Source organism: Plasmodium coatneyi, chromosome 7, assembly GCF_001680005.1.
Source record: "Plasmodium coatneyi strain Hackeri chromosome 7, complete sequence".
NCBI classification, from domain to species: Eukaryota; Apicomplexa; class Aconoidasida; order Haemosporida; family Plasmodiidae; genus Plasmodium; species Plasmodium coatneyi.
In genome coordinates this window covers 54,530-67,649 of record NC_033562.1, presented here as the reverse complement: position 1 = coordinate 67,649, position 13,120 = coordinate 54,530, and the positions used below count along the sequence as shown (strand labels likewise).

The following is a 13,120-nucleotide window of genomic DNA, read 5'->3' as shown; positions in this document are numbered from 1 at the left end:
TGGGAGGAGAGCGCGAAGGATTGGGGTTGCACGCATTCCTGGAATGTCTAATCGGTATGGCGCATTCATATTGCTATAAGGGTTTTCATAAGTTACGACTGCTATTGGCGTGCCGAAAGTTGTACAGTTTTTGCTAAAGTTTTTTCTTACTCTGCGAGGAAGGATGTTTGTTTAGCCTATGGATGATGACCCTGCTGCGGTATGCGAATGGACAAATTGCCCCTTTCTCTGCGTGCTGTATGAATAAGTTGATTTTTATGGCCATTAAAAGACAGGAGGGAGCGAACTTCCTTTTTTTTTATCCGTTAGGCACTAAGTGGTGAAACACGTCCCCCTTAGAGGGATTTTTCTTTTGGTGGATTACTCCCTAAGGTTAGAAGTTCCGTATCGAGCAGGACGTTTTAGGCGCATTGGGGTGGGTGGTTCGCCCATTAGTTCCGTTTTTTTTTTTCTTCCCCTTTTTTGGGTGGGATCATCATAACAACGGTCTTAACCTACCATAAGGGGGAGTAGGTCAAGTCCGCGGTAGAGAGCACAGGGATGGCTACAAAGAAAAGAATTAGAAGGACCCCAAAAATGAACTTTAACATGCATACAATTGTGATAACGTATGGATGATTTCCTGCCCCAAAGAAACTTCGGCTGCGCCCCTTCTCAGATGGTGCATAACAAAAGCGGACTCGTTGTCCTTTCTTTCGCGCAGAGATGTAAAAAAAAAAGGAAAAGTTCCATTTATTATGAACAGCGTCATTTGTAAGTTTTAAGAAAAAAATTTAATTTAACATTTCGCAAAAGTGTGTGCTCCCTTTTTGTGGGGAATAATGCGTTTTTGCCCGATTAAAGCTTCTGCGTGGTGATGGAAGGTGAAAAGCTCTTCCCCCACAGAGGGTACATTAGAATAGGGGAAAAAACTACAGTTGTAGTGAATGACAGGTGAGACAAAATCCTTGAGGGGACCGAAACAATGGCGGAATAATTGCAAATCGTTCTGATACATCACCGAGGGGAATCCACATTGGTACGCAGCGTACAGCGATTAACGTGTGCAACCCCACAAGCGAGTATATGCCGCTGTGATGCCTCCCCAAACAAACAATGATGAAATTCTTTTCTCATAACAGCTTTATAAAACTTAAAAAAAAAAAATTAAAGTCTATATACTACAGGGAGAAAAAAGAGGACAATCAACGTAGGGTTAAATTAAAAAGCAGACATGGAGAAAATAAAAAAAAAAAAATAAAGGACGCCTGTCTTTATTATAATTGGGAAAATCCCTGGACGGTAAACTTCCGCCACTGAATGACGGGATGTGATAGCCCCAAAGGGTAGGTAGGGTAGGGGTGGCACGAAAAAGAAAAGGATGTCTTCCGATGGAATGGACATACCACCACGCATGCTATATGCGGAACGATGGAGATATGCCGCCCTTCCCCTGGTGTCCACTCAAATGGTCGCTCAAACAACCGTTCAAACGACCTCTCAAATGACCGCTCACATAAACACGCTCGTCTGCCCTAATTCGTACCCCTTTGTGGGACCAAATTGTAAGCACCCCTCTTGTCAACATTATCCTCATAAAAAATAATATCTCTCTGGTTTAAGAACTGCTCATCGTCATCGAGGTCTTCAAACATGGACTCGTTGTCTACGTAGAAGAGATCGCTATTTTCCTGAACAGACTCTATGTCAACTTCTGTTAAGACGGGAGGTGGTTCGGAACATTCATGACTTTCTTCCTTTAGTGAAAATTGTTTGTCGTAAAGTCGGGCCATCATACTCTCCTCATAGTAGCCCTCATTCTTGGCTCTGTCATAGGCCCGTCTGAGTGACTTGAGCAGAACATCCGCTGTAATTCGGTTGTACATTCTTTTTACGAATACGTTCACGTAATTTTCCAGGATGGAGTAGAATCTATCGAAAACACGGAAAGTGCTTCGTATTAGGAAGATGACGTTGTCGTAAAAGGCATACCACCTCAGAAGAGTAAAAATGAAGAAGGTAATTGACAATGAGTGGACCATTCCCATTAAAACAAGTCCACTGATTCGATGCGTCTCTGGCTTTTCTCTTGGTTGACCATTTACGAGGCCTTCCGTTTGCTTCGACAGCTCTTGGCCCAGCGGGTTCGGGAAGAACAAATGGTTCCGCATGAATATGTTTCCACCGGTGTATAAGGACAGGTAAGCGAAATGTTGCGACGTCTTGCCTGCTCCCTCGAAGCGGGAAGTGTAGTACGTCTTCCAGAAGCCGTCTCCTGTTGCCGCTTCCTTTGCCTCTATGTCGATCTTCATAAAGAAGGCCGCCACGACGATGGGAATAAACTTTTTGTCGAGGAACTTCATCGCCTTATGGAAGACGTAGGTATTGGCACTAGTCATGGATTGATAATCGCAGAGTGTACTCAAGTTGTTCAAATTGTAAATGGCAAACAGTTCGGATGCAAGTTTATACATGTTGGCGAGGACAAAGGTTTTTCCGTACTTGAGCTGAACGACAGGCTTTTTTATAAACATGGGGAAGAAGACATTTAGCATACTATCGAACATACTACCATAGTAGACATATTTAAACTTGAGTGCCGGTTCCTCTTCCACTGCCAGGCCTAGCATGCTTGCATTTCCAAACTTTCTGTCTAGCTTGTTTATGTGTTTGCTTATGCGTGTAACGAACATCATTTGGAATAGCGTGTACATGGTTTTTTCGTAAAATCGGGAGGCCATGGATAGGTGGATTTCTTCCTCTCTGACTTCCTTTGACAGCTTGGAGTAGTCTGGGCGCACGCTGAAGAAGAAGATGTTGTTCATGCTCTGCGGGGGGGGAGGTAAATAAGCGAATATGCAGATTGTGGTGGTCACCCATGTGACTGATTAGCACGCTGCACAGACGTGACATCACACCCGCAGTGCACACTGTACACACTGTGCACACTATGCAATATAGACTCACTATGTCGTCGTTCCGCCTGTGCGAGTAGAAGCTGTATTGAATCTTCCTGAAGAGCAAGCGCACAGTCTGGAGGAAGGACATCTCAGTAAAAATGGCTTGGTTCATCTGATAAATCACGTGCAAGGCTTCCACAACGTCTCTCATGTAATCCTTGTTGAAGGTGTACCCATAGATTAGACCGAACTTGTAAAAGTTCAGGGGGTTCCCAAAGATGTTGTGAAGGAAGTAGTGCATCTTCTGCCTGAAAATAATCGACCTAGGAGTAGCACCGAAAAATTTTCTCAAAAGCATAATATCTCCAAGGAAGTAAATGTTTTCAAAATTTTTTATATACAGTTCATATGAATCTCTGAGTAGCATAATTTTGTTACTTATGTTGTATGTGCCAAAATGCTTGAACAGGTTCTTCACGTGTTTTTGGTTAAACTGGTTAATAAAGGATTGTTCTATTACTTTCCTTAAGTGTAAAGTCCATTTACTATATTTGGGCGCAACGAACTGTCCCTTTTTTTGTTGTTTTGGCATGTTGTACCTTCCTTTGGGGTCTTCGTAATTTATTAAGGGGAAACTGTACATGTAGTTGGAAAACCACTCGGTAAATTTCCCTTCGATTTCCATGGTTAATCCAAATGGATGTTGCATGCCTAGGGGCGTTTCGTTCAGGTAGTAGAAGAAGTCCATCTGGAGAATGGAGTTCACGTGAATTACGAACTGGACGCACTTCTTCATCTTCTCTATGATGTCGTTGTCTATCATCTTTTCGAGTTCTACAGTGGGGAGGGGGGCGTCATTGCAAGTCAATATTGGGAGTCCATATTGGCAGTCCATATTGTCAGTGAAGGACCGATCTGAGGTGGTATGTGGAGCGACCCAGCTGGGTATTCTCTCCCTTTCTACCCCTCAGCTTCGGCACTTGCACCAAGAATGTTACTGTTTCCCTCGCTGCGTGTTACCTTTCAGCAGGTGCACTGCCTCGTTCTTCCTCGTGCGGTTCGTGATGTACTTCTTCAAGTAGGAGGGATACCAGTGGTACGTCACCATGGTTTTTTTCCTCGTGTCTTCATCTTGTATGTCCAGATACATGGCGTTGGATATGCTGTACTGCCCGATGTCTGACAGGTGCGTGGAAGGAAATGAAAAGAATATGATCAGAGGTGGGGAGAAAAAGGGGTGCTCAATGTGACACGTAACCCGCCGGAGCTGCGGGTACGACTTGTACCAAAGTGCACACAGCTTTCCTCTTAATGAGTGTCCCCCTGCAGTTACCTTTATATGTAGTCATCCTAAACAGGAGCAGGAACGTAAACCAGTTCAGATCGTGCATTAGGAAACTGTTGTACTCTTCATATACATTCATAAACCTAATGAGGTGGCTTATAACGTTCACCTTGAGCACCTTGGTCATGTATCCGTTGTACTTTTGCAACATGGACATGCTGTCCTGCACTTGGTCTGTATGTGGATGCGGGGTAAAAAATAGCACAATGTTGGGGAAGCAGAAACGTTGGGCGATTCCCCATGCATCAGCCAACGACACCGCAGCAAGGGGCAACTTCTCGCGTAGACTCACTGTTAATGTAGAAGAGGGTTCCTTCACATAAGTTGCACTTGGAAGAATCGAACTTTTTGTTTTTAAATAGGGAGCTGATTTTGAAGGCAATGGATTTGTTCTGCATGGTTCTACTGTAGCACATCTCGACACCTGTATGGAGTTTAGTGGAATGAGCATATGAGCAGCGAGTCAGCAGTGAAATGCGATTCCTGCGTGGGAGGGTGGTATCATGAGCGTGCAGCTGGGGATAGGCTGTTCGATATCCCGTCTTCATCTTCATGTTTACATTTTACGAGGTTATCAGAGAGCTCCTTCATTGTTTGGTTGTCTTCGTAAGCCAGTTGTATCGCTGCGAGGGTGTATATATATATATGCATGTATATGTGTGTGGGCACAATTCGTACGTGTATTCAAGCACATGAACAGGTGTTTGTTTGTGTCTAATTAACAAGGTGGGGTGACGGCCTTACCGTTGTAATACCCTGGTAGGTAGAGAGAGCTGACATAGGCACCCATATCTCCATCTGAAGTTGGGGAGAAATGACGAAAATGAAAGGAGGCACAAGAGAGGAGCAAATACTAATTAGTACATGCAAAACTGGGGTGCACCTCCTAAGGGTGAGGTAGTGGGAAAAGTCTTACTATAAAGGCCGATCATGTTAAGCAGGTGGATGTACAGAATATGGTCCCTATTAAACTCGTTATAGTACTTTATAAAGTTGAGATAGTTTGTATAAATGTCATAAGGATTGTCCTTTACCGGGGAGAGCAGTGTGTTCGCTTGGAAGGTATAGTTATCTGTGTCTACGAATGGCATTTCCTGTTGATCCCCTTCTTTAAACTTAGGGCCATCATAAATGGAACACGGCTTACCGGTACCCTCTTTGCACATGAAGCTAAAATATTTATCTTTCATATGAGCATTTTCCATTAACATTTGTAGGTTTAAATTCAGCTTGGAAGCATTTGTGAATAGCTCCATTTGGTATTTATTGAGGTGATGGATAAGGAACTCCAACACGGTGCATTCTTCTGTAGTGGAAGATATATTGTTTTTTAAGTAGAGTTCTCTTCTCTTTTTATCTCCTTCGTAAGAGTTACTTTCGTCACAGAGGAGATCCAGCACTTTGTATCTGTCCGAGTGGTTGAACCCGAGGATGCTATGCCAGTTGTGGAACTTGAGGTTCCCAATTTCGAAGAATTTGTTGTAGTGTTTGTGGGCCAGTTTGAGAACGATGAAGTGTCCAAGGGCTGCAAATATCGTGGGGGAAGGCATTAAAAGTGGGGGCGTACCGGAATGCAGTAAAAATGGGGTTGGATAGGAAGCTCTCCTTTCAGACACCTATGCGATACTTACCTATGAAATGCGATCCCACATAATTGAATATACCGATGTCGAAGTAGTTGGCCTTGCGATCCAGCTTCTTCATCAGATCAATATTGGGATGGTAGGTGAAGAGCAAATCGTTGTAGTTGATAATGTCCATCTGGAAGTCTATCGGCATGTAGAGAGCTATCCTCTTTCGGATGCCCTTTCCTGAGAATCCTGTTTTTCCAAAAATTCGTTTCTTCATCATACGGGTACCAACTTCGTCATCATTCTTTGGGTCATTTTGGTTGGTGAATATATTATTCAACTGGAGCAAAGCCTCGCTAAGTTTAGAGCTGTTTTTATATTCTTTCATAGGAATTTGCATAATTTTAATAATTTTTAGCGTCCTTACAATTAGAATTTTCTTCTTAATCAGATCTGAGATTTCGTGTTTGTATTCGAGGGTAACTTGTGTTTTTAACGCATGTTCATATTTTATGATGTCTTCCGCTTCCGACTGGGCAGTCGGGATAACGTATTCACGATCATGTTGATTTGCTGTCTTATATGGGATAACTTTAAATTTGTCCAAATCAAGGTACCTCCGAACATCATGCCTCAGGATGGGTAACTTCAACGTATCTTGTTCCAGCGTCTGCAGAATCATATTCTCCAGCTTCTCCAGGTTAGTGTACAGTTCCGCATTGTTTATGATTTTTTTCAACTCTTCTATGTTTTCATTTTTGTAGGAACAAGCTATCTTTCTCACGAGGGTGATGGCAATATAGAATATGGTTTGTTGGAAAAACCAAAATTTCATTTTACTGCAAGATTAGTTTCTTCCTTTTTGTGGTGTATGCATTCACTCGACGCTGCGGGGGGGGAAGGGAGCGTGTGTGCAAGGTTGTTGCGAAGCGCTTGCAAAGATGTTGCAAGGATGTTGCAATGCTGTGCAGGTTAGCGTACGCGTGATGAACAAACGGAGGCAAGTGGAGGAACGGGAGGGTAAAGGAACACGTGCAACACTCACATGAATTCACATGTGAGCATAAAACGATCGACAGGGTGTATTCGGTTCCACTCACATTTTTCAGTCTCTTTAGAGCGCGCATGTAGGTTTTCTGGCACTGCAGCGTCACGGAGTGTTCCTCTGGAGAGAAAACGGGGGGGGTGGGGGCGTCCTTGGCTATTCCGCAGTTTGAGTTGTCTTATTTGCGTTTGTCTTTTCTGGCCTGGGTTGCTGGTTCGCCCGTTCGTTTAATCGTTTTCGTTTTTTTATTCGTTACTTTGTTATTTCGCTCTTTCGTTTTTTCCTTTTTCTTCTTTTTTTTGCGTTTTCTTCGTTTGTCCGTTTTTCCGGCAAACTATCAACACAGTGTGTGCAATTTTTTTAGCTGTTCATTTTCTTTCCGCTTATTTTTATTCGGCAAATGTGCACACTTTTTCTAATATTCACATTTGCCAGTTAGTCACAAAATGTTCTGCCTTTCCTTTCGAATAATTGTTTACAACTTTTCCGAAAAAAAAAAAAAATTTCGCTTGGTGCAATAGAACAGTTCGCGAAAATACGTAAAAAGAGGAAAAAAAAATATGAAGAAAAGAAAAAAAAAAAATGTGCACGTAGTCTTTTTCGCCTTATGCTGAAGTTATATTGTTATTCTTCGTTGTGAACCTGCGAATTGTACACTTTTTGCAATTTTTATTTAACTCAAAAAATTTGCATGTGTACGTTTACGTTATATTCCGTATGCACATACGCATGGATACAACTCGTGCGCGGGAAAATTGGACAGAGCGCACAGTTTTGGAGAGTGGCACCATGGACGCAGATCGATAAGAAGAAAAATGCACAGTGCACTTGTCATAAATTTGTGTTTTTCAGCAAATAAAATGAATATGGGGTAGTGCATAAGGAGGGTGTGTATGCGTTTTTTCCCAAAGTGACACTCGCCACCTCGGGGAATGGTGGTGGTGGCAGCGCTTGCTTCTCCCATTGTGCGCAAAGTTCCGCCAAGGGGGGGGGTGACACAGAAAATAAAGCTGCTAAAAGGGGGGGGAAAGGCAGAAAAAAAAAAAACAGAAAAAATACAGCAGATAGGGAGAGAAAAAAAAAAAACAGAATAAGGTAAAACAATAATTGCAACTCTTGTTCTTTTCCCCTGCTCACGCGCCCCATTAACACACAACTAAGAGAGGCTACCTAGAATTCACCTGCGCACAGTATGTCGGGGCGCAGTGCATACGTATACTTATCGGCTTTTCCACCTTGTTTTGTGCACCCTTCCCCAATTAGAATATTTTTTTTGAACGCACGCCTTTTAAGGGGCATATTTCGCGTGCATAGCGGCGCGTGCTTAGCGTAGCGCAAATCCTCACTCTTAAAACTCCTTCAATACATTGGCCATCCTAAGATTTGCCCCATACAAAAAGATAAAGGCGTATTTGTGCGGAACGTTTTAATGAGAAAAGGTGATTAAAAAGGCAAAAAGCGGAATAAAGGACGGATGAACGTACTTAACAGCCAGTGGTAAAGAATGGGAGGGTGGTAATTAGCCAATTGAAAAATAAAAATGTTTTTCTCCTTTCCTGGATTTCCACGGAATGAGTTAGTGAGATACATGCTGTTATATGCGTTGTCATGCGATCACGGGGCATGAAACAAAAATAAAAAAAAATATTAATTTAGGAACTAATAATCATAAATATGGAATTTAAATTAACGTTATATATTATTTTGAAAAGGGGAACAATATAATTAACGCTTGAAAAGAGGGAAAGAAAAAATAGGAGGGATTTTGTCCATGTGTGTGAAAACAAAAATGTTCAAATGAACAAAAAGAGCAAAAGATACACAAAAAAAAAAAAAAGAAGAATGAAGTAAAATTACGAATAAACAAAAAAGTACAAATTCGATATTGTGCATTTTTATAATTTTTTTTTTAAATCATTCATAAGAACAAAGGTTCGATATGCACACATGACAGAATCGAATAAGGTTGCCCCCCTTAGGCGTGGGGGCTTCGCGTATACGCCATTGGGAACAAATTCTTCATCAGTAGACGCAGCTCACATTTTGTTCTATCTGATCTCCTTCTGAGTGTATTTTGGATTCCATCACTTTAAGTTTTTGCTGTAAATCCGCTAGAACTGCCATTTTGACGGGTTCTGGCAAATTCTCTACCCACGACGGAAGGGGGGGTGCTCCTTTCCACGGGGTCGATAGCGATGTTAGGGGTGGTGTTTGCGATAGCTGCGGTAGGTTTAACATGTCCTGTATATTTGGTAGGTACTGTTCCATTTTGGCGTCCGCTTTGGCATCCGCTTTGGTATCCGCATTGGTTTGCGTATGTACCTGCGGTTTGACTTGCTCTTCGGCTTCCACCCATGGAGGATGGTGGCCGAAGGGCTGGTTTACTTTGCCATTAGATTTTTCTTTCCTCTCCATTACTTTAACACTTGCGCGCAGGACATCCACATCGTCGCTAGCGCGCTGCAGTTCATTCTGCATTTCCTTCATCTGCTTGAGCAGATTTTCCTTCTCTTCCACTTTGATTTTATATTTCTTTTCCAATTCCAAAAGGAGCGCTGTTTTTTCCTCCTCCTGGAACATTTTATTTTGTGGATACAGAAACAGCAGCTGTCTGTACTCTTCATTGGGGTGCACATAAATGTTCCTTTTATGCTTCACATTTTCAATTTGTTTTTGGATTTGATTCATTTCTTCTTCTACCTGTTCCAGTTGAGTAACTTTTTGCTCCTGTTCGTTTTTTATTTCTGTATGTTTATTTTCCGCGTCAATGAGTTGGAGATTTAATTGAGATAGATCGTTCGAATGTGTGTTAGGTTGCACACGATTGGCGATCTCATCCTGTAGAATTGCTTGGAGTAGCTGCAGGTTGAGTGCCAGTTTTGAAGTTTCGCTATTCTCCTCCGTTGTTTCCATTGCTTTCGTATTAAGTTGATTAATCAATTCATCGAGCACTTTTTTTTTCATTTCGTTTTTCACAAATTCCTTTAGTTCATTCTGTACCTCTGTTCTTACATCTTTGTTTACCTCTTTTTTTACTTCTTTTTTTATCAATTTTTTTACTCGCCTCTTCCTCCTCTTGTTTATTGCTTTGCTGATGCCTGGGTCGTAATCCTCGCTGTCAGAGTCGAAAATATCGTAGTCGTCATCGTAGAAGTCATCTTCTAATTCGACGTCTGAATCATCATCTGAGACATCATCGTCATCATATTCTTCGTCCAGCTGACTATTCCTTTGATTGCTAAATTGGTTCATTCCTTTGTACAGTTGGCCAGATTTTATCCGGAGGCTACTTCCCTGCTCTTCGTCCAGTAGGCCATACAGAACGGGCACTTTTTTTTCCGTTTTTTTACTCCCATTCTGTGACTTTTCCTTTACTTTCCCTTTAGATGCGTCTGCATTCATCATATTGGGGCTATTTGAATGCTGACTTCCGTAAGTGTCTCCATACGAGTACCATCTTTTGTTGGTCATTCCTTTGTCCTTTTCCACTGGTGACCCGTAGAGCTTCCTTAACTGGTCGCAACCTTTGTTGAAGACCTTTCGAGAGGGTTACATGAGACAGGGGGAGGGGGAAAAAAAAAAAAAAAAAAAAATTAAATTTATATAATTGTATGGGAAAATATACACAAGACACTTGAGTGTACACATTTGCAGCAGACGTGGGGAAGGCTCCCGTCTCTTACCAGCATGCATCCGTTGCGGAGGGCACTCAAGAGATAAATTACGGTGAAGTAGAGAATAATAAAGGGGGTGAACATTTTATATTTCGCAAACGAATCAAACATGTTCGGGGATTCTGGGGGGACGGAATGAACCCCCGCTAGGTGGGGTCCAAGGAAATTTGTGTTTCCTCCCGCTCCATCGTTAGGCCTAAACATGTTACGCAAGTGGCGGTTAGGTGTGGAAATAATTTTTGTTTACATAATGCCGTTTGGCGCGCGAGCGCTGGTGTAGCTGTTGTATAGCAATGGTATAGCGGCCCGCGGGTCTGCAAAATAACGCTGTGACGTAATGTTCCAGCTTTTGAAGGAGAACAATTGACAAATGAGACTATTATTGAGGTGGGTTGCGACGGGGCTCGTGGATGATTATGGGCAAAAAAAATAAAGCAAAAATGGGCAAAGATGTAAAGATGTAAAGATATAAAAACAAAATCAAGTACAAACAAATATAGTCAACTTTTAAAAGAGAAAAAAAATGCCAGAATAAGGATAAACGCCAAAAGTTAAAATACGGAAAATATATTTTGGAACATATATTTAATTGGTTTTATTTCACTTTTTTTTTTTTTTATTCTTTTATTTTATTATTTATTTGTTATTATTAACATTATTATTAACATCATTCTTACTATTATTCTTACTATTATTTTTCTTTTATGCTTACTATTATTTTTCTATTATTATTCTTATTTATTATTTTTCTATTATTAGTTCCTGTTATGATTACACCATCACCCTGATTACCACCATTATTAGTATTACTATTATTATTACTATTTATTATTACTGTTATTTTTATTATTAGTATTATTCTTAATATTATTAGTGGTATTGGTGGTATTATTATTTATTACCTACTATTATTTATTACTACTATTATCTATTACTATTTATTATTACTATTAATTACTTACTATTATTGTTATTATTAGTATTATTCTTAATATTATTAGTGGTATTGGTGGTATTATTACTTATTACCTACTATTATTTATTAGTAGCAGTAGCGTATTATTATTAGTAGTAGTAGTATTTTATTTTCATTTTATTAAATATATATTTTTTGAGCAAATTTTGGATACATGATCACCTTGAGGGGAGGAAATGCTCAGACTCTTGTCAACCGACTTTGGTAAAGTTACATTGAAGGGGTCCTAACATGCACAGCTACGCTAAACGGGCTTGCGGGGTGCCTATCCTTTTAAAAGCATAATTGATTTTCTATAAAACTTTTATCGGGTAATGTTAAATTGTATGCTCGTAAATTATACATATACCGAAAATAAAACAATGAAAGTAGATGGGTCGCTAACTCCGTTCTTTTCTCAGTGTTAGAAGTGCATGACCGACTCGCTACGCAAATATTTTTTCTCTACGCTAATAAGTCCCCCTAAAGTGCTTTACTAATTGGTCAAATTGCCACTCTGGCTGATCGGGGGAAGGCATTATCCGCGTGCGTTCGTCGAATTGACCCATCGCGGAACGTGAATACAACCAGAAAATTATTACAAAAAAAGTGGCGACAAAATAGAAGTCGCGCTAGGGGGGTTCCTCAACCTTTAAACTACTCTCCCACAATTGTAGAGCAGAATCTTCCCAAACGCGTTTCACCATAAAAGGAATGCACTATTATTTTAATTTTTTTTTTATGCAAAGCTTCATTGGCTAATATGCCACCTTTGTGATGACCTGTGCTTGTTTATTCCACCTCCCATAAGCGGAAAATATATACATGACGAACAAATTCAAGGATTATTTTTATGTTAGTAATACGGGGTAAGGAGGAAGATGTGTTGATAGATAAGTGGGGAGAATATGGGAGGGGGAAGTACGACAAATGGTTCTCCTTTTCCGTAATGATCTGTGCGTTAGGAATCTTCTACTAGTAAGCATGCGCTGGTAACTCACCATAGGGTAAAATAAAGTGTACGCGCAATGACCCATTGGGCGCAGGGTATAAGGTATAAGATCATTCCTCAGGGGGATAACATGACCAGTGGGAGGGCGGGTAAATGTGGAAAACGGCAAGTCCGTCCCTGGGGCGCAACGAATACTCATAGAAAAATCTCTTAAAAAAGGGGACACCCTTGAAATTACTTTTCGCCTTCAATCGCTAGGAGTTTTCTCTCTCTATGAGAGGAGATAAAAATAGCGTAGCTCCTGGAGTGGCACAGCCAACAGGGAGGCGAAGCAACCCCCTTCCGTTGGTGCCTAGCCACGATTAAACGTTTGGTGATGACCATCAGATGATCTACCTCCATACGCATGTGACACTGAACGTTTAGTCATCCTACCCCCCCATTCTCAGTTCAAACACATTCATCTGTAAATCCCGGCAAAGGCTCCATATGCGCAGGGGTGACCAACTGTGTGGTGTTCCCTTTACTCGTTCGTTTCACTGCTATTCGTGTGTTGCTCCTGATAGGGCCTCTTCTTCTCCATTAATTTCATTTTTCCCAGCCCCTGTTTTCTTCTTATGATTTGAATGAAGTGTTTTTGCTATGGGGAGTCTACCAACATGCTTTTATCCCCCCCGTATAGACGCACCTGTGTATGGC

General features: G+C 41.2%; 2 protein-coding genes across 2 annotated transcripts; both read right to left on the bottom strand.

The window, feature by feature from the left end:
• Positions 1-1,514: 1,514 nt before the first annotated feature.
• On the bottom strand, positions 1,515-6,630 carry PCOAH_00015500 (Cytoadherence linked asexual protein (Clag); the record flags this gene model as incomplete). The annotated part of the gene is made up of 9 exons (XM_020058359.1): positions 1,515-2,807; positions 2,947-3,713; positions 3,900-4,058; positions 4,213-4,398; positions 4,517-4,648; positions 4,785-4,847; positions 4,969-5,022; positions 5,141-5,749; positions 5,856-6,630. The coding sequence occupies 9 exons, from the start codon at positions 6,628-6,630 to the stop codon at positions 1,515-1,517; spliced, it is 4,038 nt and encodes a 1,345-aa protein (XP_019914223.1).
• Positions 6,631-8,862: 2,232 nt separating this feature from the next.
• Positions 8,863-10,718, bottom strand: PCOAH_00015490 (Uncharacterized protein; the record flags this gene model as incomplete). The annotated part of the gene is made up of 2 exons (XM_020058358.1): positions 8,863-10,377; positions 10,524-10,718. 2 exons carry the CDS (start codon positions 10,716-10,718, stop codon positions 8,863-8,865), a joined length of 1,710 nt encoding a protein of 569 aa, XP_019914229.1.
• Between the last annotated feature and the right edge of the window lie 2,402 nt (positions 10,719-13,120).